The sequence below is a fragment of the Hippoglossus stenolepis genome, chromosome 8, assembly GCF_022539355.2.
Source record: "Hippoglossus stenolepis isolate QCI-W04-F060 chromosome 8, HSTE1.2, whole genome shotgun sequence".
NCBI classification, from domain to species: domain Eukaryota; kingdom Metazoa; phylum Chordata; class Actinopteri; order Pleuronectiformes; family Pleuronectidae; genus Hippoglossus; species Hippoglossus stenolepis.
Window position 1 is genome coordinate 8886727 of NC_061490.1, and position 26188 is coordinate 8912914.

Below are 26188 nucleotides of genomic sequence, written 5' to 3' on the forward strand. Positions count from 1 at the left end.
AAATAAGATTAAAGGGTTTGCCTACAGGGCTACATGACTTGTGAAACACTACTTTATAATAACTCGTGCTGTGTTAATGCTCTGGAGCTACTTTAGAATTATTCCTTGTCATGAGTGAGTCCTCCTCAAACAGTTCTACAATGTACTGTCACTTTTTTATTTTTTGTGTGCAGAGCTTTTTTATAAAAAGTCTATGGTGCAGTGATGTTACTTTGTGTTCATCCTACCTGGTTTATCTGCAGTGAAGATTTTATAGTCAATGTTTTTCATAAAATGGTCGCTTGATTATACACAATTTAGAAGTATAATCACTTGACAAACAAGAAGTTGCACAGTCACAAACCTCCTGTACGGTGAGTTTAATACGAATGTAGATAATTAGTATGTGGTGTAAAAAGACAAGAGAAATGGTTACGTTCTTATGTTTATTACACAAAAAGAACAGCAAAGGCATCACCATCATCATGATATGATTCACCACTTTGACCCAAAAAACTAAACTACCCAGCCGAGTGTCCTGATATGTGACCATTCAGAATTAGTAAAAGTAGAAAAAAAGGCTCTTGAGTACTTTTTTATATGCATCATCACTTATACACAAAAGCAGGCTCTCATGAATGGAGTGTAACATACATTTTGATTGGAAATCATCAGCAATGGCTTGACAACCATCATAATGCCATCACAAATAAAAATGCATTACATTTTTTAAATCAGGAAAAATGTATATATAAAGAAACCAGCCTTTGGTACAAAGTTATAAAAAAGGAACACAACTTTGAATCTATCTGTTGATATCAAGTAAATGTTTTTGCCTAATCATGAAAAATGTAAAGCGAGTCATGAGCGTAAAGAAAATACGTTTGAGTCACAGGTAAGGTACAGTCCAGTCATGTACTGTGGGTAATATTCAAGAAGGCAGAAAACCGACACAGCTTTCTTCAGTGATGCCAGGGGACGTCTTCTCCACTGTCTTCATCTCTGAATCCAATATGACGCTGCACATTGTGTGTGTAACATATGCTGTGCAGAAAGCACACAATACATGTTAGACACAAAATACAAAATACAGTACATATTTATTCCGGATTTCATTTGGCTGAAAGATCATCTGAACGTGAGCTAGCATCACTTTTAAAGGCGTAAATACTACACAGAGCAGGAGGAGTAATGACGGGTCTGTTGTTGGTAAAGCAAGGCTGTTGCTAGGCTACACTGATCAAGGCTATAGTCCAGACCTGAGCATAGGACATCCATTCACATGGTTGACATGGGTGACTGAATGATGCATTGGACGAGACTGTTCCTTTGGAAAGTGATGTTTTGATCATCCTCTGAGGATTTGCTGAATGTCTGGCAGGTTAATACTGTTGATTACCTCAAGCTGCTTCAGATCCTTGACTTGGCGTCCTTGGTCTGTTACTATGGCGTCCACTGGATGCCACATACATTCTAAAGGTGAGTGAAACTCAAAACTAAAGCACTTCTGAGTCTTTAGGCGCGGAGAAGCAGTCTGTGTTTGGTATGTACAGCAGTGATGATGAAGAGAGAAAGCTCAGCGGTTATCACTGAAGGCGTCTGGCGCGTTCACACAGTGAGGTGGAGATCAAATGATGACAGTCTCTATGTGAAAGGCGTGTGAGTACAAGAAGGAGGAAGTGTGTTTCTGATGGGGGCAGGACGGCGGAGACGGAGAGGTGGAGGAGGAAGAAGTGGGGGAGCGGCTGGCCCATCGGGAGGGGAGGCGTCGGTTGGCAGGACGGGCGGGCCTCGAGAAATTCCTCTGGACGGAGGAAGAGGACACGGACGACCCTTCATCCTTCTGTGGAGAAACAAATGCATTAACATTTAGGATTATCACACCATCCTGTCAACAAGCAAACTCACACACACAGATACTTTACATTGTGTCACGTGTTCCATCTGTAGTCTTCTTGACCCTACAGGGAAAACAACAGGCATATTTCAAACAGGACCACTAATAAATCCAGCACGCTCATGTGAAAGGTCACCCAGGTAGATCCCATCGCGTCAAGAGGAAAGCATCTCGACTGGAATTCTTTCTACGTTCCTGCTGTCACTTTATCAGCACTTCAGAATCTTCTCATTTTATTTTAGAGCGATTGAGGCTGAACCAACGTGACTCGATTTACATTCCTTTCAAGAGGTCAAATGAAATTGGCCTGATAATTGCTCCCACAATTTCTTTAACATTTGCATGGCTTTAAAGCAGTGTAATCACTCCAGCTCTTATTGACATGCTCCGCCAAGGGCATTTAGTCAGCTGGCTCCTTTCAGATATTCCTGTAATTACAACACAAAAGCCAGAAACCGTTTCCACTACGAAAGACTTAAAGATAAAAGACAAGTTGGTGAGGGTGGGAGACCTCCTGCCAAGTTTCAACTTTCTATGCCACGTCGCCGGTTCCTTTTGTTAGGAGCCTAAAAGGAATGGCCCAGATGCCCAGATTATAATGGAGTCTTGGCCTGCTTCTGTCTCTCAGAACACACCAGAAATAAACAATAATCCCTGTGGAGCTGTCCTCTGTTCACAGCAATTGCTTGGTATTTTTCAGAGAGGACTGGAACAGAGAGACATATGCAAGTTCCGCCAGGTCCACTGGTCTAAATAATGTTGGAAATATGAAGTTTGACTTTATTATATTTTAGACAAAACAAAATGTAAACTGACATCTCATTTCAGGAGAATGTATCTAGGTTTTAACATTCAGCACCCTCTTTGTAGGAAGGTGGATACTTCTAAGTGAAATGTGAATACAGACTGTACATCTCAGACTCGACCCACCTGCACTATGAGCTGTATCTCTTTCACACCCATGGCAGTGTGGCAGCTGAGCTGAGAATGTGTAGTGTGTGTCTGTGAGCTGTGTGAAGTCAGTGTGTGTCTCAGAGGGGGGAAGGCCAGAGGGTCCATGTCCAGCATGTCTAGTTCAGTGACATTCTCCTCCTGCCCATCACTGAGGTTAGGAAAAGAAGCCATCTCGTTCTGCTGGTTCTGGCTTTGTTTAGCCCGAGCTGCACTCTCGTAATTCTTCAGAATCCTTTCCACTGCCCCGTAGTTGGACCTGGATCCCTCTGGCCGTGGATACGCTGCCAGAGTGAGGGGCTTCCAGGGATGGTCGTTCATCATGCGAGGCCCTTGTCTGGAGGAGTCAGACTGGGAAGGAGGTACAGACGCATGCCTTGGCTGTTCCTGCTGCCCGGGCTGTGTCATCTGTCTTTGTTTGTTCTCCACAGGCGTCTGCTGGAGGGACACGCCCACTCTGGCTGGCTGAGGCTTTGCTCCATTCTTAGAGCTGGAAGCCTCCACATTCTGGCCCGTCTCAGAGGAGGGAGCCTCTGTGGCTGCTCTTTGTTGTGTTTTCCTGGAAGGACTGCTTGCTGTTTGGACTTTGTGCTTGACCTCAGGATGGTGTACAGGACTGTGAGATGATATTGTGGTGGCATGTCTGAGTCCAACCTGAGGCTGATCATGTGAAAGAACAGAGGGTGTTTCTTGCTTCATTCTGACCTCTTGACCTTCTGGACCATATCTCATCTGCCATGGTTGGGACTCACGGTTCTGAATTGAGGAACTTGTGGAGGAGAGAGATAATGTGACTTCAGGATGGACAGCTGTAATGCCAGGTGTGAAATCCGTGTAAAGTGGCTGAAATCCAGTCTGCATGGAAGGTAAAACCTCATCTGATGCTGTGGATGCTGCTTGGCAACCCCGGGAGGAGGCATCTGTTGTAATAAAACTGTCTTGTTCCTTTACACCACGGCCCATCTCAGCTTGAAACAAAGTTCTGTTGAACTCAGCTGTTTTTTGTTCCAGCATGATGTTTCTTCTGGAGCCCTGGAGGTTGGGGCTGGCAGCTGTTGTTTCCAGGGAATACATCAACAAGTCCACAGGTAATTCTTTGACGATCGGAGGCATTTGCCCATCAGGGTTTTTCAAGTAGCCAACAGCAGGGGTGTAATCGGAGTGTTTCGCAGCACTCAGTATGTTCACCTCAGAGAAGCTCTTCTGCACTGTCCCATATGCAGACAACTTGCTGTTACTGAACTTGCTTGCATCGCAGGACCAGCGGCTGTGGCAGCAGCCCATATTACAGTTAGAGTTTTCAGGCACAGAACACAAGGTTACCGCACCATCTGTAAAAACCTTTCCCTCATTTTCTTGTAGCATAGCCTCAAACTTCCTGACGATGGACGGGCTGCTGCACTTTTTTTCCACTAGAACACAGGGGCTGTGGCACTTCTTCACTGTGGTGGAGGGGGATTCTGGGATGTGGAGTTCTGTGTCTGGATGGGCTGGGTTGCTCAGATTCCAGGAGGAGGAGCGAGGAGGGATGGGTGGAGCTGCTATATCTATCTCTTGGGTTGCTTCAGGGCTCGTCTGTGTGTCTCTGTAGCTGTGTAGATCAGCAGCGCTTGTTCTCCAGCAGTCACTCGGAGCACTGTCGGCCCGCCAGGTGTTATCTGGCGACAAGGTGATCCACTTTTCTCTTTCCAAGGCCCGGAAGTCATCGTAAATCTGGCTGAGGTCGCAGAGAGGTTCATCCGCCTCCAGCCGGTTCTTGTCGTGACCAAACAGCATCTCACTCTCCTCAGTTACAAACAGGGATTCAGATCGATTCCTGAGTATTAAACAGTAACATACATTTAGTCCATATAATTTCCAAAATAAAATCCATGTACTATTTACATCTAAATACAATAAGATTTATTATTCAAATAAAAGCAGACATGGCCCTGTGTCCACATCAAGACTCAACATGTAGTATCATAGTTCTATGTTGGTGCTGGGAGGTTAACATAGCGATGGGGATTTATTCACCTCTTATCTCCACTCTTCTTTCTGATCTCATCCTGGTAGCTACAAAGCTCCTCGCTCACACGGGCGATCTCCTTCAGAGCCTGAGACACACAGGAGGAGAGACAGAGATTCAAGGAGACATAATGGATGTTATGTAACGCAAAAGAAATACATCAAGAGTATTGTCTATTCAAAGAAACGCAGGCAGGTGCACTGGAGAAAATCCAAGAATGCTGATGATCAAACAAAGCATCCGACAGCCGAACAAAGCAAAGGAAAACTGTTTAAAATAACTTACAGCATTGAGAGCCGTTGTGTTCTTCTTCTTTTCACTGCCAGTACTCAGCTCCGCCCAGAGCAAACTTTCTTGTGGACCAACACGGACATCGTTTTCATTCCCGTGAGAAGGATTTCTCTGAGGCATTCCACACCCAGGAGTTCCATGAAAAATAGCAGTCAGCTCCATTGTATGGGCATCTTCCTTGCTGTCATCAACTGAGTCTTGCTGCCAAGTGCTTCTTGTTCTAAACTCATCCACCAGCACTGGTTGTGAAGGGTCGTTCTGAGTAAAGCGACCGACATTAAACTGACAGAGGCCGTCTGCCTGGAAGCAGGTGGGCTGGTGACTCTCTCTGCCTCCAGAACCGCCAGCGGCGATGTTTCTGTTGTGACCAAAGCCGGGTAATGATGCTCGTCTGTGAGGCTCTGATTGACTGCTACTGCTGAGTGGCTCTGAGTGGGAGTTGTCACTGAGCAGACTGGAACCTGTGCTGGTGGAACGCAGGCTGAGCCCATGCATGACATCATCATCGTCCTGCCTCCCGCCGTCCAGCCTGGTGCCCTCTCGCTTGGTTCTCACTTCACAGTACAGCTGGAGAGAAGAAGAGGAGATAGAGGTCATCGCTGTTCAGCAGCACTGCAGCAGTCTTTTGATAAATAAAGCAAACACTGCACTTTGTTGTTCAAGTGTGTCCTTTAAAGGTGAATAGGATTAGATTTGAATTGATTTTATCAGTCAGATACACCAATGTGTACAAAACGTCCCTCAGATACACATTTATCCAACAGTATAAAAAAGTGCCATTACTTATGAGAGTCTACATTATGACTCTACTTATTCAGTAATTACTTCCAGTCAATGCTTAGAATGAGAGGATATATGAGTCATGTATGAAAAGGTCAGACAGTTTAAAGACCGTGTATGACATGACATGATTATACTAATGATACTATACTGCATCTACTACTCCTGCATAGTCTCAAACTAATATAGGATGATGAGATGTCAGGGAAAAGAACGTAGCAACAACACTATGAGGACATTTAGACCACAGATGATTTGTTAAAAAACATTCAAAGAATTCTTTTCACATAAAATCAGATAACCTCTGGCCTCCTACCATGAAATCTCAAAATAGCAACTATTTCATATCGACTGGGCTCCCTTCCCATCAAGCAATGTCTAGATGGGATTTCTTTCAGTCTGCTTTTATTCCTCGGCTGTTTTCCTCTCTCATTTTCTGGTCTCTAAGGGGCAAATGAGAGCCACATGTTCTTTTCATAGCCAGTTGTTTCAGTGCCTTCGCACTCTGTCCAACTCCTTATGTATGGCTGGCTTCATTAAAAACACTAATCTGCTGTTCTGAGTGTGTCCAATTTTAATCCCCTGGTCTTGGGCTTTGCCACAACTCATACTGAACTGTCTCTTTCTTTACCCCTGTCGCCCTCTCTCAGGCTCATTGATTTGCCCTGAATGACTTCCCCTGTCTGTCCTTTCTTATCCTGTTATAGTTTATCCTCCACTTTAACACAGCAAGCTGACAAAGTTGGCATACACGCATGCCAGAGTTTGTTTTCATCTCAAATATAAAGCTGCTAAATGCTTGGTTGATGAATGAGTTTAATGTTTGGTCTATAAAATGTCAATAATTAGTATAAAATTCCCATAACAAGTTTGTCTTTGCGTGTTTTTTGCAACTCACATAAGAGAAGAGGATTTACTATCGTGTACTAACAAATTATCCTATTTTAGAAACTTAAAAGTTGCCACGTGGTTTCTTATTCTTCATATTAATATGATGCTATGATTCTACCTTTGCAAAAGTGAAAGTCTAAAAAGTAGAATAGATCTAACTAGTGAAAAATGTATTGTAATACACTGTCAGTGAATACAATCTTTCATTTGGGTATTTTAACTCTGATTCTGTTGCATGCCAGCTTCACTTTCTGCACCACTGCAGGTCACAGACTGTCTTAATCATACTGCATCTGCACGCAGAGGTCAGAGATAGAGCAGAGCCCACACCCTCCTCCTTCCACTCCTTCCTCTCCTCATCCTCTGCAGCTGCACTGAAAAGGGATATTGTTTTCGACAGTGTTGGTGGTGGACAGGATGTGTAGGAGGGAAATGTGACACACTTTAGGCAGCAAAGTGCATAGAACGCCATATAACATAACATTCTACTGTAGTGTCGTTCAACCACACAGTCGGAGCATCTTACCTCTTCTATTTTCCTCTGCATATCTTTCAACTGGCTCTCCCACTCCCTCCTCTCCATGTCGAACCTCTCCAGCAGCTCGGTTTTCTCCCGTGACCAGTCCCTCTCATTGTGCTCCAGACGACAGCGCAGGTCCATGGCCGTGGAGTGTGTGTCTGCCAGGAGCCTCCGCTGCTCTTCCCTGTCTCGGCGGAGAGTTGGGGTCTCGCCGTGCTGTCCTTGAGTGGTCCGCACTCCAGGGCCGCACTCCACTGCTGACTGGACCCCTCCACTCACCGACCCGGTACCTTCTCTAGCCTCCAACTGAAGAGAAAGAAAGACAGAGCAGAGAACGTAAGGGAAACAGTGTGAGAGACGGTCAGTCTTGATAAAGGATAGATTGTAGTTGGGGAAAAAGAAGATGAGAGCCAGAAGACAAGACAAGCAAGGCAGGAGTGAGAGACACAGTGGAATGGACTAAGTGGAATGAAGGAGTGGCAGGAAGAGAAGGTGGAGGAAGTAGGGGAATAATGCACCGTGGGGACGAGCGTAAGTGGGAAGAGGGAGAGGAGAGAAGAGACCGAAGGATTGAATCGGTAGGAACTCACACGCAGAGTTCATTGGTTCAGAGGTTGAGTCTCTTTGCTCTGGTACCTCGCTGAAACAGGATGCAGTGCAGGATATGGCAGATTCAAGCACAGCAAAATATGTCTGCAGAGGATGCATATGGTGTCAGGCAAACGATACTCTGGTGCACCAGTTCATAGAGACACAGAGTCAAGAGGTTCTTTCAAAAATAAATATGACCAAACCTCTAATTCCTCTTAACAGTGGTATTATAAAAATGTCAGTTGTATTTCCTGACAATATTACTGAGTGCCCCTATTCAATGCTCTTTGCAAGTTGAGTACCCTGGGCATTTCCGCTGGGAATTTCACTGTGTTGGGGCCAAAAACATGTTATGACTTAATTTTGAATGGAATTTTTTTTATGCAAAACTGTGCTCACATTTAGGTTGGCCAACTAAGTCTGACTCCCAAGCATACTGTCAAGATAGAGGTTAGAAGTGACTGAATTTGATAAAACTCAACATAATGTAAGGAACATTTTTAAATATCCTCTGGCAAGAACATTCTTTGATGTAGAGAATCTCCTATATCCTGATTTGAGGGACATAGATCTGTACACTCTGTGGTGAATATGTTCATTTCTGTTGCTCGTAAAAACAGGGGAACATTTCTGGCTTTGAAAATGGAAAGAGCCCAAGACAACGCCTGTGCATGTGCATATATGCTTGTGCCTTATTGAGTTTGTATGTGTGTGTGTGTGAGAAAGTGGGAGAGAATGCATACACGCATGCCAGAGTTTGTTATTTCAGTTTTCAGTCACAGACATCGACCAAAGCCGTCTTACAAGCCTCGGCCATGGTGCTATTTCTGCCTGTGGCCTGGGTCAAGAAATTATGGTGTATAGAAAAACAAGTCAACCCTCTCTGTCCGCCTGTGGCTCTTCTCAAAGTTCTCCACAATTACAGATGGGTGATGAAGGGTGCTGTCCACAGGCTATTTAAACACCCAAATGTAAACTAATATACTGAAAGTGCAAAAACAAGACAGTGGGAGTCAAATAAAAGAACTGAAGACAGATTGTCAGTGATTCAGCCAGCAAAAGATCTTCCTACAGGAAGTTCTGGAGGAAGTGAACGTGCAAACAGGGAAACAAGTTAACAGCTTCACATCCAGTAGGAAATACAAACTCAAGCACACAGACACAACTTCAAATCAAGTCTCAGGGAGCCATATCCAGCTGCTCCTGACCACCCTGTCTCTCATCGTTTGCCACAGGGTACATAAAGGTAACTGTGTCACCACGGTGACCCACTATAAATAGTGGACACACAGCCTTGTACAATGTCACATTCCTGGGGGAGGTGGAGAGAGGAGGTAAAGAGAGGAGGGGGAAGTTGGCTGCTAAGGCAGAGTGAGATATCTCCTAGCTGCCAGCAGCTTTCATAAATCAGTGGCATGTAGAGAAATATGCCTGGAAATATCCAGACTAAGAACTCTGCTTGGGACCTTGGATGCTTGCTTGGTATTTGGGGGGGAGATGTTCCCAAAAAGAAAAGGAATGTGGAAACAACATACAGTAGCTACATCCACAGTAACAGCTTACTGTGGAGAAAGGTGTGTAATTAAAATCTCTAGATTAAAAAAAGAAGCATGCAGCTGTCGACAAGTGCTTGAATGGGAATGGAAACTATAATCTCTGGTACACATGTATGACATAACAACTACGGCAAATTCAAAATGATGCAATGATTTATACTTTTTTGATATACAGCTTCAGTTTCCTGCTAAGGGACGTCAACTGCTAACCACAACTAAATATATAGAATTATAATTTGTTTTTATACAAAAATAAAAACAAGAATGTAAACTATGTAAGGCATGGACATGTTGTGCATTGGGCTTTAGTTCTATGCAGCAGATTAGTGTTTTAAGCAGACACTCTGATGTTCATCAGGAAGACATTTTCACTTCAAATTAATAATTCGAATTTAGTCCTTAAATATCCACCACTTCTCCACCAGTTCACTAACTCCAGGTTTATATATGCTCGGCAGCCTGGATAATCCTCTTCAGTTTTCAATCCCTCGCTCTGACTGTGTTCAAAGTCTCTCTTCAAAGTGCAATAATGAACAAACAAAGCTACAGCAGGAGAGTACTAACATGTTTATGATAGAAAACTGCTAGGTTGACGTCAGAGTAGCCCTCTGACAGTGTGACGCATTCTGTCGATTACATCAAAAGGCTCTTCTCACACAATTCGGCAGTTGGTTTTCAACTCGGTACTTCTCTGGATTGTGATCTGTGAGGTCAGTGTCAACGTTCAAACTGCACTTACCATTATCTTCTACCTCTTCAACACCCTCACCGCTGTTTTCACTCTGCCTGAGCTAAAACTGGATGCTCCTCTTCACTACAGGGAAACCAACATGTGGAAAATGGAGGAGTTTCTCACCCATGTTGAAAGTATTCACACATTTCACATCAAAGTGGCATGGGGTTACACCCAGTCTGCATTGATTTACATGCATTCTTGTCGATTTATTACCCTGGTTTCAGACCTCTGAATTGCCGGCACACAATTAATATATAAATGTAACGAAACAAATGTCTACTTATCAGGCTACTATTTCTGTGTTCTTCAGAATGTAGCATTAAAATGTGAACTACATGGATGTTAAACTGTATGACATTAGGATTATAGTCTAAGAACGACAGCCAAAGGCCACTTTCTGGAACAAAGGGACGAATTGACTTGAAGCTTCCCCACGAGGGATGTGGGAAGTTCCAAGTCTGAAGTGTATAAATTAGACGTTTGATTACAGAGCTGCAAATTATTTCATAAACCTTGACTTGATGTATTTTGAATCTTATGAGTAGCCTTGGATTAGCATTTGGTAAATAGGCACCCAGGAGTATAAACTTTAGCAGGATGTGGCATTGGGACAAAACACCTTTTACAATGGAGCTAGCCCCGCCCAGTGTGGCTTCACTCCAAGTCATTTCCTTTGGTCTGTTTGTGCAATCAATAGAAAACTGTGTCTGCATGTGTGTGTGTGTGCGCGCAGGTTCCATTAGAAATGTATGTGTGATTTAAATATTTACGCATGTAAAGACACATCAACTACCATGAGAACAAATTCATATAAAATGAGAGACATCGAGACATCTCAAACAAATCATCCAGATCTCATTGATACTCCAGAGTGGAAAACTTGTCAGGGGGGATGTATAACATCTGCCTCTAGCACAGATGCCTCACATGTGCATCAGCGTCTTGGTCTATACATTAGTGTGTGTGTGTGTGTGTGTCAATGCGGCATACTGGCATCATTGTATACCCTCCTGCAGTAGTTTAAGCATCTTCTCCTATACTGCCTCACTATGGGCTTTTCAAACACAAAGCACAACAGTAAAAATGTCCATGTTGTTGTGAGGCTCTATGTCAACCACAGTGTGAGGAGGCACAGAGCCAGTGAGACAAAGAGGAGCACCAGTGTCTCACATAGAGGGAAAGGGAATTATATTAGTTAACTATATCTAAAGTATAGTATATGTGTGTGTGTGTGACATGGTATCTGGTAAATCCATGTCACTGTGTTGTATCCTGTGTCGTCAGTGGTCAGGTCCACCTGCTCTTCAGCATAATCGCACTGTTCATTTCCAGCTCCACATTAGAGAATTTCCAAACTTCATCACTTGATTCAGAGGAACATTTAAATTTTCCAAGCAGCTTTAGAGGAAGAACAAATGGAGAGATGGGTGAGAACATGACCAATCAGTTTTAAGTCTATTACAGAAATTATTTGGACATATCCTACTCAGAAAAAAAAAAGAATCAAACATTTTCTCTTTTTAAATCCAAGAGGGAACACGTCTGATTAGACTTAGGCTGAGCAAATAAATCCATCGTCTGATATAACCAGAAAAATATGCTAAATCCCTAAAAGCCACGTTGCTTTGAAGAACAACTATGCATAGTCTTTCAAGTGATGTGTTCAGCGCCTGACACAGAATGGCACTGGTATTCAAACGTTACCCTGCATCACCCCCCCCCCTATTTCGAGAACCACTTATCAGTAGCTGTCCATGGCAACAATAGGTTAACGTTTCATCTGTTGGGAGAAAGCTGTTAAAGGCAGAGCTGGGTGTCTGTGTCTGGCTGAGCGGGGATAACCGAGTTTGTCTCCCCCAGTGCAAATCTTTTGTCTAAGCTGAGGCTTGAGTTGGACGGATGCCAGGGTGACTTATCGCCCGGCCATGTGGGTGGCAAACGTGGCGAGGCCAGTTTATGCCCGAGGCATGCACAGACACGAGACAATAAACAAAGGTGATACACAAGAAGCTATAGAGAAATGATTCAAGATAAAACCTATATTAGTGCACAGGACTTAGATTTCCCTTACTTTGTTTATGGATAACTGAGTTCATACTAAGCAACCGTCCTAAACACACATAGAGCTATATATAAAGTAAAGAATACATTTGCTCTACTGACCCTGTTTTCTCTCTCTCTCTCTCTCTCTCTCTCTCTCTCTCTCTCTCTCACAAAAACTGAAAATGACAACTTTCTCGTTAGCAGGTCCTCGCAGCCCCAGACCCCAAAATCCCCAACCACGCATCATCATCATCATCATCATCATCATCATCATCATCATCATCATCATCATCATCATCATCATCATCATCCCTCACCTACCTGTACAATCCTGCGTTTGAGCTCAGCCTTCTCCAGCTCCCAGGCACATCTGTCTCTGGTGTACTGCAGCTGGAGTTCGCTCCTCTTCTCCTCCTCTCTCTTCACCTCCGTCTGCACTTCCTCCAAAACTGTCTTCAGGTCCAGCAGAATCCTCCTGTTCTCCCCTCCCTGCATGGAAACACAGTTGGCAGCGGCCTTGTCAACCTGGTTTCACCAGAAGTTACAGCGTTACACTTCCAACCATGTGAATAAAAACTGTTGCTGAGGAACAGGGAATCCCTCGGCCAACTTAAAATAAACTTTACACTGTTACACGGTTTTATCAAATTATCTCAGGTATATTATAGATGTGTTATTATATAATAGTCCATGACCCCAAAGCACAATATAACAAGCCATTGGCTCCCTTGAACTTCTGACATACCAACATGAGCAGAACAGGAAAAAGGAGTACATGCTTTGAGTACCAAAGACATTTAAAGTCCCACACAAATTTATATATAGACCTAGTTTTCACGTGGTAGTGAATAGTTCAAATTACTTGTATGTCAGCCACTTCTCTCAACAATGACTCCTTCTCACGCATCCACTCCTCCTTGTCCTGCACATGTCTCTTTTTCAAATCGTCAAACTTCTTTTTAAGCCGCGTGTGTTGAGTTTGCTGCGGCTGCTGCTGCGGGACTGCTGGTTCGGGACCGGGCCACATTTGTCCCCTGAGGATCTCCAGCTGCTTGCCCGCTTCGCCCTCTCCTCCTCCTCCTCCTCCTCCTCCCCCTCCTCCTCCACCCGGTGAAGCTCCGAACTGGGTCTCGTAGAGCTGACTGAAGACGGTGGGCGGAGAGGAGATCCTCCTCAGCGATGTGCGGGCTTTGCTCCTGCCTCGGTCGACCCTATCCATCCTGGTGCAAGGCACAAACTCCCATCCCTGAGAGGGGACATACCCCCCGCCGCCAGCACCGCCAGCACCGCCCCCACCGTGCAGCCCCGAGCCGTTCATAAACGCACTCCACATCTCCAGAGCGCATCAAAATAAATCATTCAAAAACACTTAATTGCAGAAACAATTACAAGCTGGTGACCAGTCTATTTTGCAAGTATCCATTTCTGCATGAGTTCATACGAGATTCAAACTGATGTTAAGTTGGTGACCGGTGGCACAGGATCGTCAGAGCGCGCATTATCCAAACCCGGCTGTGTCCCCTGTCCCCGCACGGCAGCGCTCGGGACCCCAGTCCCCGCAGGGCTCGCACAGGCGGCGGGTCCGGACGCTTCAGTCCCCTCCATATCCTCACGGAGACTGGGTCAAGCCGTCACTTTTAGTGCCCAAGTCACTCCGCGGACGGTGTCCTCCTCCTCACTTCTGCTGCTGTTGTTTTCCTCTTACATGTCCACGCCGAGGACTCGGGACGCGCTGTGCCTCCTCTCCCTCCCCTGCGCGCCGGAGAAGTCGTGGTCGCGGGCAGGCGACAGTCCCGAGCTGCTGGAGGAGACGATATGCGGGCTAACCGCTCCGACACGAAGGGGAGAAGCTCCCAAAAATATCACGGAGCGCACTGATGTAAGAGCAGCGGAGTATTTTTACACGCCCTGTCAACACAGGAGTTCTCTAATTACGACGGAGGATCTTGCTCTTGTATCCATGGCAACAAATTAATTCGCCAATAGCACTGTGGTGATTAAAACACTTATCGCCAGTGTATTTAAGGCGCAATAAACCACTTATTACGACCTTATACAAAGAATACTTAGCTTACCAGCTACCAGCAGACCAACAACACCCATCACTCAACTCTCACTGCTATAATACCACTTTGAGCTGTAACCATAGCAACACAATTCGTTCAGAGCACGTGGTGTGATCAAAACAAACTCTGTGCCAGCCCTCACTCATTTTAGAGGCAATAAATCATAAAGGTGTCTCACCTGCACCCACAAGAAGAGACAGGATTGCGTACGGAGGCTGCGGAGCAACCAACATCCATCAACCAACACCTGACGCAGGATACTACCTTACGCTGTAGCTATGGCAACAAATCATTTTACTCTACAACGCCGCAGTAATGTGCGCAAACATTCTCTCATTTCAGAGGCAATAAACCACTTATTACAACTTTGTTAATGACAAATAAATGTCAGTCACTGCTGCAACATGTTTCTCACGTTTCACGTCACCAGCGGAGCAACAACACCCGTCAATCAACGGCAGTTTGCTCTAATTACGAGGCAGAACACCAACTTGCGCTGTAGCCATGGCAACAAATCAATTCACTCACAATAGCACTTTATTCGCTAACGTCGATCTTTTGTTTACTTGTCTAATTATCCATTTTTTCGGCTGTTTTGAAAAGTGCTATATAAGCAACGTTATAATTATTATTACTACTATAATACTACTAGTTGTGACGACCAGTAAATGTCGGTCCATGCTAATCCACGTGTCTTACCTTACCTCTAAGAAGAGACAGTCCTAGTTAGCTTAGCTTCCGTGTTCCTGATCCTCAGCCTGAGTGCCCCCTGCCTCCGGGCATGTATCATTATTAACGGAAGAGGATGGTGACTATCACGAGTGAGGCGGCGGCGGCGGTGGGTGGGAACGGAATCATCTTGATTCTAAGACAACACACGTTGCTCCACAGAAGCCTCCATAACCTCAGGCCTGGAAGTGACCGAGCTAATAAAAACACGTTGCATACGAACTAGCTGATAGTTACGCAATTAACTTGTGATATTCACGTTCGTTTGTTTTGATCTGCGTCAGATGGAAGCAGCACGTGGAAGCAGCACGTGCCATGAGGCAGAATAACGTTACCTCTTCTTCTGTTATGATCCTGGAAGTTGTGATGAGCGTCCTCCTTCTAAAAACAGTCCCACATTTCAACCGGTAGAGTAAAGCTCGAGATGAAGTCTTAGTGTTAGTCAGAAACAACTGCAGAGCGACAGCCTACAGCCGAAACGATGCTTCCATTAACTTCTCCTCTGACTCTCTCCTTCTCTCTCTCTCCTTCTCTCTCTCTCCTTCTCTCTGCCTCCACAGCTGGACCTAATATGTGACGTCAGCCCGGTGGGATGAGAGAAGTGGACCGGTTCCTCCTCCGTCCTGGTGGTCAGGTTCCGTCGGTTAAACGGACCCACCACCACCATCAGCATTTTTTTACTGAGCCACCCAACGTCAAATAACCCAGATCCAAATCTGGTTAAAATATCATATTCCCCTTTGGGCATCTGGTGACTCACACTGAGCAGGATCTGCAAGAGGCATATGCTTGTTTCACTATGAGACAGTGTGCCAGTGTATGAATGCCTGAGTGTGTGTGTGCTTGAACATGTGTAGAGTCTGTGTGTGCATTTACAATGAACTGCTCGTAAACACATTAACTGCTGCTGTCACGTGAAAACCTCATAAATACAAAGTGATGGTTGTGTAGGTGGAAAAAAAAGTCTTGCATTTCTTACAGCATAAACAGTGGTAACAATACAGTCTCGATCCACGACATTTTCCAATCTAATTCAAGGCACTATCCATCTTCATGGGTGTTTTCAGTTATTGTGGCTCATTAAATTGACCTTGGACTGAGCTAATGAGGTGATTACACTGTCATCCCTATTTGCTGTAGTGAAAATTAGTGCAAACTAGCAGGAAAGTGTGACAGATGTCCTACTCAGCCACGGTGGTGGGACGTTACAAAGTACATTTACTGTACTTAAGTACATTTTTCATGTATCTGTACTTTACTTAAGTAGATCTATTTTCGGGCACTTTTCACTTTTACTCCAATAGGTATATCAGCAAATATCTGTACTTTCTACTCTACAACATTTTTACAATGCATTGATGTATATGTTCAAATTGTTTTTATATATGTCTAAAAAAGAGAAAACTAGAAAGGTATTGATCCATTGGTCCAATCAGAGTAACAGTAGACCCCGCCCCTGCATCAGAACTCACTAATGAAGAAAAACCTGAAATGGATTTTGAAAGAGGCCGAGACTCAACCGTTCATTATTATGATAAATGCAAGTGTTTCTCAGTAGCATCATATGCAGCATTCTTTATTAATATGACAGAGTCTGTATTATTCTTGTATAAAACAAAATGTAAAGGCACAGTTGATGATATAGTAGACCATTGCATTACGGAAAAGGCTACTCCAAGAAAGTACTTTTACTTTTAATACTTTGAGTATATTTAAAAGCAAGTATTTATATCTGTCTGTTTATTTGTACTTTCACTAAAGTAAAATGTTTGAGTGCTTTCTCCACCACTGACAGACAGAGTCATGAAACGTGTCTAATAAGGCACAGTAAGTGAAAACACCCATGTGCTTATGTGCTGGGCCTTTGTGACTGCGACATTTGGAACTGAGATTGTTTAAACAGCTCATTGATCAGTTCAGTGAAGGACTCACCTAGCACTCCGCTGTCGCTTCCTTATCTCTCCGATTAATGTTGAAAGCATCTGAGTACATGAGTGGCGTGGGTCGTACATGGGAAATGGTGACGTCCTGTACCTTGAGTGACCTTGTGACATGTGACGTGTTCAACATAACAGCACTGAAATGAATGAAAAATGTAAAAGAAATAAAAAGCAATAATGGAAATTAAAAAAATATATTGAGAGTGCGCTTTATAGAACAAAGAAGAGGGTGAAAAGGAATACCAATTTAAAAATGGTGGCATAAGAGAGTGAGGAAAACAGAACAAGAATGAGGATCAGCAAAATAATGGGCTGGAACATCTGGTGGATGACAGAATGAAAGAGGGGGGGCGAGAGGCAGATTGCTAGTTATATAAGTGCATATTAAACAACACAAACATGACAGACATTTATGTTTATGCTTTATCTTACAGACAGTGGCTCCTCTTCCTGTTTATCCTCCTGCTTTGGGACGTCCAGCCGGTCTATGAAGCCTTGCAGCTCCTTCCTGAAGGCTTTCAACTGAGCGTTGATGCGATACAGCAGCTCATGCTCTCTGATTCTGTGGAGCAGACGTAAAGAACAGTTCAACTGATTTAGTGATTGATTGAGTATGAAAAAAGAACTGCGACATTTGGACAAAACAGTAAGAGTCCAGTGCACAACAACTGATCATCTGTAGTTACCAAAAACGGTGAGTTGTTTTTACCGCCGCCAAACAACACAACACAAAAACTACCAGATGGATTTCCACGAAACTTTGGAAGGATGCTGTATTAGAAAGGGGAGAACCAATTTAGTTTTGATGTAAATCTGAATCAGGGAGCAGATCCAGGAATTCTTTTCACTTTCTTTAACATTGGGAGATAGAGTATTTTTCATTGATTTCCCAGGGAACAATTCTTAGATCTTGATGAAAAACATCAGGCACATTTAGGGGACTGACACCAATGAGTGTGAAGGGGACTGTTGGGCCTTGGAGAAGTTATGTGCTCCACTGTGCAATTCTAGTTTGTATGTTTGCTTGTTTGTTTGTGAACAATATTACATAAAAACAACCAAATTAATTTCCACAAAACTTGATGGTAGGCTGTGGTACGGGTCAGGAAGGAACTCATCACATTTTGGAGCAGATCTGGATTAGAGGGTGGATCCAGGATTTTCATTTCATTTTTTTCATTTTCTTTAACATTGCAAGCTAGGCCGTTTTTCACGAATCTTTCTGTGTTCCCATGGATCTTGATGAAAAAAATCAAGCATACTTAGGGGACTGATATCTATAAGTCTGTGCAATTTGATGCAGCTTGATTTGATCTCAGTAGATGGAGTACTGCACTCTATTAGGTGTGGGATTCTAGTTAATGTCTTTATTACCTGCCACCCTCTTCATCCTCATCCAGTCTGGCGTACAGTTCCCCATTTGTGACGTATACTCGGGCCTCAGTGATGATAGTGCTGGTGTCAGCGATTAGCCTGTCGATGGTCCGGCCCAGCCTCTCCGCCTCGATGCGGATGTCTATCATCTGCTGCCGGTCCTTCAGGCTTCTGCCTAAAAAACGACTCTCCACAGGTGAGTACAGGGAGCGTGTCGGGGTGAGGCAGCGGATGTTCCTCACCTCATCCGAGTCACTCTCCCCTCCTATGGGGCCCTCGCGCTTGCGGTGGGGCGGGAGGAGGCGAGGCGAGGAAGCTGAGGCCGAAGGGGTGTCGTCGTCCTTTCCACCGTCGCTGTCTGCGTCACTGTCCCGCGGGCTGCTACGGATGCCCAGGTGGGAGGCCAGGTCGTAGCGCTGCATGTTAGAGAGCAGCACGCGGTTCTCGTACTGGAGCTGCATGACTTTGCCGCTCAGTTCATTGATCTGCAGACGTGCTGCCTTCAGCTCCTCCTGCAGGGCCTCCATTTTAGCAGTGTCAGCTCCTCCTGGGGTTGAAACAAGGTGACAATGAGAAGTGGAGCAATTCTGTAAATGAGACTTTATTGTGCAGCCTCTGGAGGCTTCATGAAACACATTTCCCAGCTATTATATTGAGCTGAAAGGAGAGGAGAAGAACACGTTCCTCATTCTGAAGTGCAGGTGAGTCATCTCCTGCAGCAATGACAGTGAAAGGGAGTAACAGAACTAATGAATAACAAACCTCCTCCATGTCTCGATCCAGCTTCATGGGATCCGGCCTTGTATTTCAGTTTATTGAGTTCACCTGTCACCTGAAGATAAAACTGGATGTTATTCTCGTGCATGCCTACTGCTGTGAGAGTGAATAGTTCACACACTTGACTATTTTGTTATGTAACAGCTAGCTTTTTTAAAAGGCCTCTAAGTCATTGATGATACTATTAATAGCAACAGACACACAAAAAAGAAGAGAGACATAAAAATGATTATCTTACATTGTCATACATATTGTTTACAGTCTTTCTCAAACAGAACAAACAGATAGCCCCAGAAACTAAAGCAGACTGTTCCTAAACAAACATATTGTATTTGCGTACATATTGCATGTGTTTTTGTCTGTGGATACCAATGCAGTGTACCATGGGAAATGTGGTTTTTGGGTGTAATCTGAACTATCTACCTTTTTGTTATCTTCTTCCACATCTGCTAAGTTCCTGCGAAGAAGTTCTGCCTCATCCTCCACCAGCTGAAGCTGCTGCCTCAGCTCCGACAGGGCCTCGCCCTGTTCTCTGCACTGTTGACCTCCGCTGCCCGAACCATCCACGCCTGCTGCCGCCATGCTGGGTGAGGAGAGAAGCAGTGATAGCTGTGAAGGTTGTTTTCAGCACCCACTTTTCTGTTATATTCTCATCACAATTTACAGGTTTTTATTCTTCCTGGTTTGGTAGTATGCTGTTTTTTTCTTTCTATAAAAACGATGGCTACATTTCAACAGGAAACTGTTCAAATACTCAAGAATCTGCAGATTGAATACAAAGTACCTGTCCTCCCTCATGTCGTCCAGCTCAGCCTTCAGCCCCCTGTTCTCCACCTCCAGCTCCACGATCTTCCTCCCGAGGATATTCGCCTCCTCCTCCACCAGGCGTAAGCGGAGCTTCAGCTCTGACTCACGGGTGGTGGCAGGTCCCCCAGCCTCCCCTTTAGGCAGAGGGCTGTCCACGTCCCCGTAGAAGGAGCGATACTTCTGCAGCTCCTGATCCAGTCGGTCCTTCTCCTTGTCGATCCTCGCCATCTTTTTCCTCATCAAGAGGGCTTCCTCCTTGATGAAGGCTAGCTGGCATTTCAGATCCTCATTTTCTTCCTATGAAGGGGGAAGAGAGTTTGTGTATTTGCCCATTATTTCTATACGATGATGTTTTTCCTTGATGTTATTTTCACTCATAGTACATGTTTTTATTTAGACATTGCATTAGAGAATACCTTAAACATCTCTACTGTAGCTTACAAAGTTTAACAACTAATAATGTAAATGCTGACTCACCTCGATAGGGGTCTGTGGAGTCTTCCTCTCTGCTCTCGGTCCATCTTTACTTCCTTTTCTTTTCAGTGAGAGCTGCAGGGAAACATCAGTGGTTAAATCAGCAGCAGCAGCTCACTCTTTTCTTACTGCAGCGACTGATATCATCCAGATGTATGGAACACTGACGGCTGAGTAATGGAAAAGAAGGACCACGTCTAACTCACTCTCCAGAACATTTCCGGTCAAATATTCACATTCAACTCGTGGGGATCTGAGTGATTTAAAAGCCTTCAAATGGAAAACACCTGCAAAGTTTGCATTTGTACATTCTTTTATTTCTAAGAATGAGTATCTCACACATCTTTAAAAAATATTAGGACATAAATCTCATATATCACTGTAATGCCAGGCAGAGGGAGCTGCTCCACTGACATTGAACAAGACTCAGGACTCAGCTGGTATTAAGGACTATTTGTGACTTTGGGGAAATATTTTTCTCTGTGAGAATTTCAACTACTATTGAAATGATTTCAGATTCAATGTTAACAATGTCTTACTTTAATTCTTCTGAATTATTTTTGGTCACTGTGCATTTAATCACCGACATGAATCTCAAATAACAACTTTATCTTCACAGTGCCACAATTTAGAAAGTCATGTGGTGCGTATGAATGATAATAATTGTGAATTTATCAACCTACAACCTGTCTATGTGTCTGTTTTACTAACTTCCCATTGTTGTTTCTATGTTGCTTAATGCTGTTGCTTGTTTTTATGACTGTGTGTCTGACTATGTTGCTTGTCTTTGTTTACTTGTTACTATATATTTCCCTTATTGGTGAGTCACAGACAAATTTCCATTTCTGTTCTATTCTATTCTATTCTATGCTTACCTTAAGGTTCAGAAAACAATTTGCATTGCATTTCTCCAAGCACACAGGCACTGACAGGTAAATATAACTGCACCCACTACCCTGCAGGCCTCACCTCTTTGGCTTTCTCCAGCCCGTTCTGCAGGGCCTGCTTGGTGATCTCCACCTCTATCAGCCGCTGCCTCAGCTTCTCATTCTCCTCCTCTGTCTTTGTCCTCTTCTCCTCCACACTCTCCAGCTCATGGTGCAGCCGCACAGACACATCCTTTGCCACCTGGGACCAACACAGAACAGGACGAGGCAGAGATTGAAGTGATCAATTCTGGATGTAGAATACAACATGTAAGATGCTGAGCCCTCCATAGACTCACCTTCAGGTCTTGCTCCAGACTTCTGAGCAGCTCTCCATCCACCTGGCCGTTATCTGAGAACCGGAGCCTCTTCCTCTCTGCCTTCTTGAGTCGGTACTGGAGGATCCGACAATTCTTGTTTGCTCTCTCCAGCTCTCTGCGCATGTCCTGCAGTTGACACGCGTCCTCCTCATAGAATGTGTCCCGCATCTCATCCATCTCTGCCCGCATCTCCTCGATTTCAATCTATAATGTATAAGTTACATTATTCCACATGTATACCTCTTATTGTGCAATTGACCCAATGATATACACTGGCTTACCATTTTATATTCATATCATATGTACGTATATAGTAAAAGGTATAATTCTGTGTTTTTTAATGGAATTACTTATTTTTATTCTATTGCCTTTTTTATTCTCCTGTCTACCTCAGCCTGACTATCTGCTGCTGTAACAATTTAATTTCCCTGGCTTGGGATTACTTAAGTTTTATCTTATCTTATCTTACAACATATACACAAAAGGAAAATGCATCACAAAGTCATTAAATCAGCTTATAGGGCCACAGAAGAAAATGCTTTTTAAAAACAAGTGTTTCATAACAAAGCCTGGAGGTGTATATATGCAGTAGACTACAGTCATTATGCAGCCTAATGCAACAGCTACAGGTGCCTCTACATGCACGTGCTAAAACAACAGATACGCAAATGTATATTGTCAAGATTTTTGATAAGTGACCAGTTTACCTTAAGATCATCGTTTTCATCCTCCAGCTTCTCCATCTCCTCCTGCAGCCTCTGGTCCGGCTGTGGGGCCGGCTGTGGGATGCAGGGCTCCGGGGACAGCTCCGGCTCCGAGGCCGGCGGAGATGCTGATTTCGCCTGCATCTTTGTCCCTTTCTTCCCCAAGCTCTTATTCAAGTGAAACTGTATCAGCTCGGACTGCAAGCATCCCTCCTTCCAGAAACCGGGTCCGCAGCCTACGGTGCTTTTGGAGCTCTTCTTGGCGCCGCTCGTCGCTGCTGCTGCGGCGGTGGCCTCCCCTCCTTTCGGGGTTTTGCTCCTCAGTTTGGGGGACTTGGACGCGCAGGGCTGGTCGGAAACAACGCGGTTCGCATCCGCCCTGGAAGGCGAGGAGGCGTCGGCGACAGGGCGTGGCGAGTCCTCCGGCGTGTGGATGCCACCTCTCTCTGCAGCCGCCGCGGGCCTGCTCGTCGTGGGGCTTTCAGCACCAGCAGCCTGGACAGCAGCCGCGCCTCTGGTGGCAGAAGCGCCGCCGGCCGGCCGCTCCCTGCCGGTGGAGACGGGTGAATGACCTCGGCTGCTTCTCCCTCCTCCTCCACCACCTCCTCCCTGCTTAGACGTGGTGAGCTTCGACGGGTTGCTGCCTTTCTGTGCAGCTTTGGATCCGCTGTCTTTGAGCCCGGCCGGAGATGATGACCGCGGCTGTTTACGGCTGCTATTGTCTGGCTGCCGCGGCGGGTCGGCGGATGATGGGTTCATCGTGGTGTCAGAGGCTCAGCTCATCCTCGGCAACATCAGTTCCCGTCACCTGTGTCCCTCCCACTGGGAAACAACCGCCTTTTCAACACCTAGAGGCTGAGATGATGGGATGTACGCGACATAAATGAGAAATGGCTGTAGACCAAATAATTCAACTTTGTTATTTGGATCATATTGAAAAAAAAGAATGGGAACAAACTGGTTACAGGCCTACACCAGGACGCACCCTGCATTTTAGATGAAGCCTTTTTACGCACGGCTAATTAGGCCACAGTCAGTGGTTAGCGCCCAGAGACATGGGCTACGTGACCACCAGTGATTATGCAGTCAGCCATTCAGCCCATGTTTGATGATGAGATGTGTGAGATCAGCTGCAGCTCGGGCAATTAGACAATCCACACATGTGTCGTGCGCAGCGCCCAAAGGGCAATGGACGAGAGCAGGGGAGAAAATGTCATTGGCTGTTCAACTCGAGGTAGCAGTCAGCCAATTAAATCGCGCTGCTTGTTCTGTTGACAGAGGACAGGTTCTGAGTGGCCCCTGGTCTGATACTCGTCTACAGAGACAAAGGAGGGCCACATCCAGGCTATAGCCGTGACAGAACCGCTTCCTGTAAGCCACCATCCTCATCTTCAACCAGCCCCAATGACTCGTAAGTCAGATGGGTGCGGATGAGCTATAACAGTGTCGGCAGAACATGTCTTTTACGCACAGGTGGCACACTTTACGCATGTTTTCTCTTTAGTTACAAAAGCAAATAATCGCCTTTGTCTCTCCTCCCACACAGTCTCTGTCTGTCTGTCTCTCTCCCTCCCCCTCTCTCTCAGTGCTGATTCAAATGAAGAATTTAAAATCAGACCAAACAAGAGAGGGAGCTCTCTTGTAGTTTTCTGTGTATAAACAACAGAGTGCAGCAACAGTAATTCAAGGCAGCTCCGAGGCCTGACAGCACAGACCATGATGTGGACCACAGTCCCTGCTTTGCCCTTCATACAGGTTACACTGCTCACATTCATGTCAAACACGCCTCTGAGCACAAAGACCGGCTGGTTATCACATGGAAAAGCTCCAAATGGGAGATTCTCTTACCTTTTCTGGGTGTTTTTTGTCGGAAGCTGAATGAAGGGTGGTGTGGTGGTGATGTGCAGGCAGAAGGGAGGCTGACTCTAGCGCCTCCCGACCACCGAGCAACCTGTTTCAATATTCATGACATTACATCATCGGCAGGGAGGGCTGCACGGAGACGAGGCTGCACACAGCACACTGCTCTCATTGGCAGACGACAGGATGCTCACACACACACAGGCACACACACAGCACACACACACACACACACACACACACACACACACACACACACACACACACACACACAAACTCTCTCTCAGAAATGATTGCATGCAGCTATTGCCACTCACCTTGTCTTTAGTAATTTGAATTGAGTTTAATAAAAAAATATATGTTTTGCTGGTTGCTCATATTTGACTTTGGGTCATTAAGAAATGATTCATCCATCTGTGTTTTGGAATATATGAAAATATGCAGCTGGTAATGGATGTTCTTATTTTATAGCAACACAATTCAACTTTTTTTTTTACCTTAGAATAGCAGGCTCAAAATTTGTCTAATGCTACACTGAGTTGGAATAAGGAGAATTAGGCTGCTGAACACCTGTTCCTGCTCTAACCTTTAGTATGATCTCCTCTGACAAGGGTGTAACTGACTGGTAGTTGCAGCGTAAAGGTAGGGTTGGTCATATGCTTCTGAAACTTTTGTTGAAATCCTCTTCACGTCCCAATGGCCATCAATAAGTCAAGTTTTCTTTATGAAAAATAATAATGCTGGTGTCTGTGGCCCTTAGCAAGACTGTAATAAACACGACCAATCCTTTCATTTGGTGTACCTGCCTATCACTAACTGACCTGCCTGTGAGTGCCCTGCCCATGCGCAAAGGCAGGTGAAGACATACACTGCTGAAGCAGAGACAATATCTGTAAGTTAGTGAGCATGACACGGAAAAGCCGGCGTCTAGCAGTTGTCAGGCAGTGTGCGTTCATTAAAAAAAACTTTTAAAATATGAAGAAATCTAAACTGAGTTTGGTATATTTGTTACAGTGGCAACTCTTCTTGTTCAGGAAGCCGTGGATTATGACAAACATCCAGTTATGTTTCAGTCACGAAGTCAGAGCTCTGGTCAACACATTGATAAGCTTTGTTTTTTTCCTCTTTACATGACAACCACTCAATCGCTCCCAGACAGAAACAAAAATAATCACCACATGTGGCAGCGGAGGGCACTGTTACTGAGTAAAGGTTTTATAGTGCTGCTTCAAAGCTGCGTGACTATGTGTGAAACCTACTAAAGGGTTGTAGATGCAATGTGATTGTTTGTAGACCATTGACCTCTTTCTCCACTTCTGAGCCTTCACATAAAACCCCAAACTGAAGCTGGAGCTCAACATGTTTTACACAAATACCTTGACAAACATTGTGAATCAATCAATTTGCAATCAGAGATTATATTTGAAAACAGGATCATGTGTGTTTGTTTCAACTGAGTTATTCACTAAGGATCCTTTTTTCTGTTTTACGAGTTCCTCATAAGGACAAGGCCTCTTCTCTGATTGAATAACATTGGACAGGGGGCAATACATCTGACCAGTCATTTGGAGTACATAAATTTTGGCCTTTCCCTAATCACTGTTATCCGCACACACACACACACATCTGAGGTGGTGCAGAAGGTACATTACATCACAGAAAAGGTGGACTGATGCATCGTCCCTGTGCCAAGTTTGCAGGAAGTGCCAGGGACTGAGTTGCATGGAAGGATTTGCACTGCTCTGGAAGTTTTATGGCTCGGACTGCGTCTTCAGTAAATGATTCGACAACGGCAGCTCTCAGGCTCTTACCCCTGTGCAATCAATCTGCTACTGACACAACAGACTTTAACAACATTATATATTGGTCCGTTCAGAAACAAGAGTGTTCTCTATCGTAATCACACTTTAGTTGCCAGACAAGATGTTGTGGGGCCAATCAGGCTGCTGTGGCAGGAATAATTATCTA

At 44.7% G+C, this 26188-nt stretch overlaps 2 protein-coding genes across 7 annotated transcripts; both read right to left on the reverse strand.

Moving 5' to 3' along the window:
• Positions 1 to 411: 411 nt before the first annotated feature.
• Positions 412 to 14113, reverse strand: soga3a (SOGA family member 3a). Of its 2 annotated transcripts, XM_047340794.1 has the most exons (8): positions 13106 to 14113; positions 12565 to 12768; positions 7324 to 7623; positions 5121 to 5693; positions 4844 to 4923; positions 2807 to 4643; positions 1905 to 1940; positions 1681 to 1822 (listed from the first exon to the last, which is right to left on the reverse strand). In XM_047340794.1, the coding sequence occupies exons 1-7, from the start codon at positions 13574 to 13576 to the stop codon at positions 1911 to 1913; spliced, it is 3495 nt and encodes a 1164-aa protein (XP_047196750.1). In that variant the 5' UTR covers positions 13577 to 14113; the 3' UTR covers positions 1681 to 1822; positions 1905 to 1910. The 2 variants fall into 2 exon arrangements, with proteins under 2 accessions (XP_047196749.1, XP_047196750.1); XM_047340793.1 differs by lacking the exon at positions 1905 to 1940 and having other exon boundaries at positions 412 to 1822; positions 13106 to 14112.
• On the reverse strand, positions 12603 to 24331 carry LOC118113519 (protein SOGA3). 5 transcript variants are annotated; one of them, XM_047340795.1, is made up of 13 exons: positions 24209 to 24331; positions 22364 to 23215; positions 21636 to 21860; positions 21380 to 21538; positions 20414 to 20485; positions 19914 to 20233; positions 19553 to 19712; positions 19115 to 19184; positions 18353 to 18899; positions 17411 to 17540; positions 17222 to 17299; positions 16971 to 17115; positions 12603 to 12732 (listed from the first exon to the last, which is right to left on the reverse strand). In XM_047340795.1, the coding sequence occupies exons 2-12, from the start codon at positions 23117 to 23119 to the stop codon at positions 17005 to 17007; spliced, it is 2628 nt and encodes an 875-aa protein (XP_047196751.1). In that variant the 5' UTR covers positions 23120 to 23215; positions 24209 to 24331; the 3' UTR covers positions 12603 to 12732; positions 16971 to 17004. The 5 variants fall into 5 exon arrangements, 4 of the variants coding, with proteins under 4 accessions (XP_047196751.1, XP_047196753.1, XP_047196752.1 ...); XM_047340797.1 differs by lacking the exon at positions 17222 to 17299 and having other exon boundaries at positions 16971 to 17082; XM_047340796.1 differs by lacking the exon at positions 17222 to 17299.
• Between the last annotated feature and the right edge of the window lie 1857 nt (positions 24332 to 26188).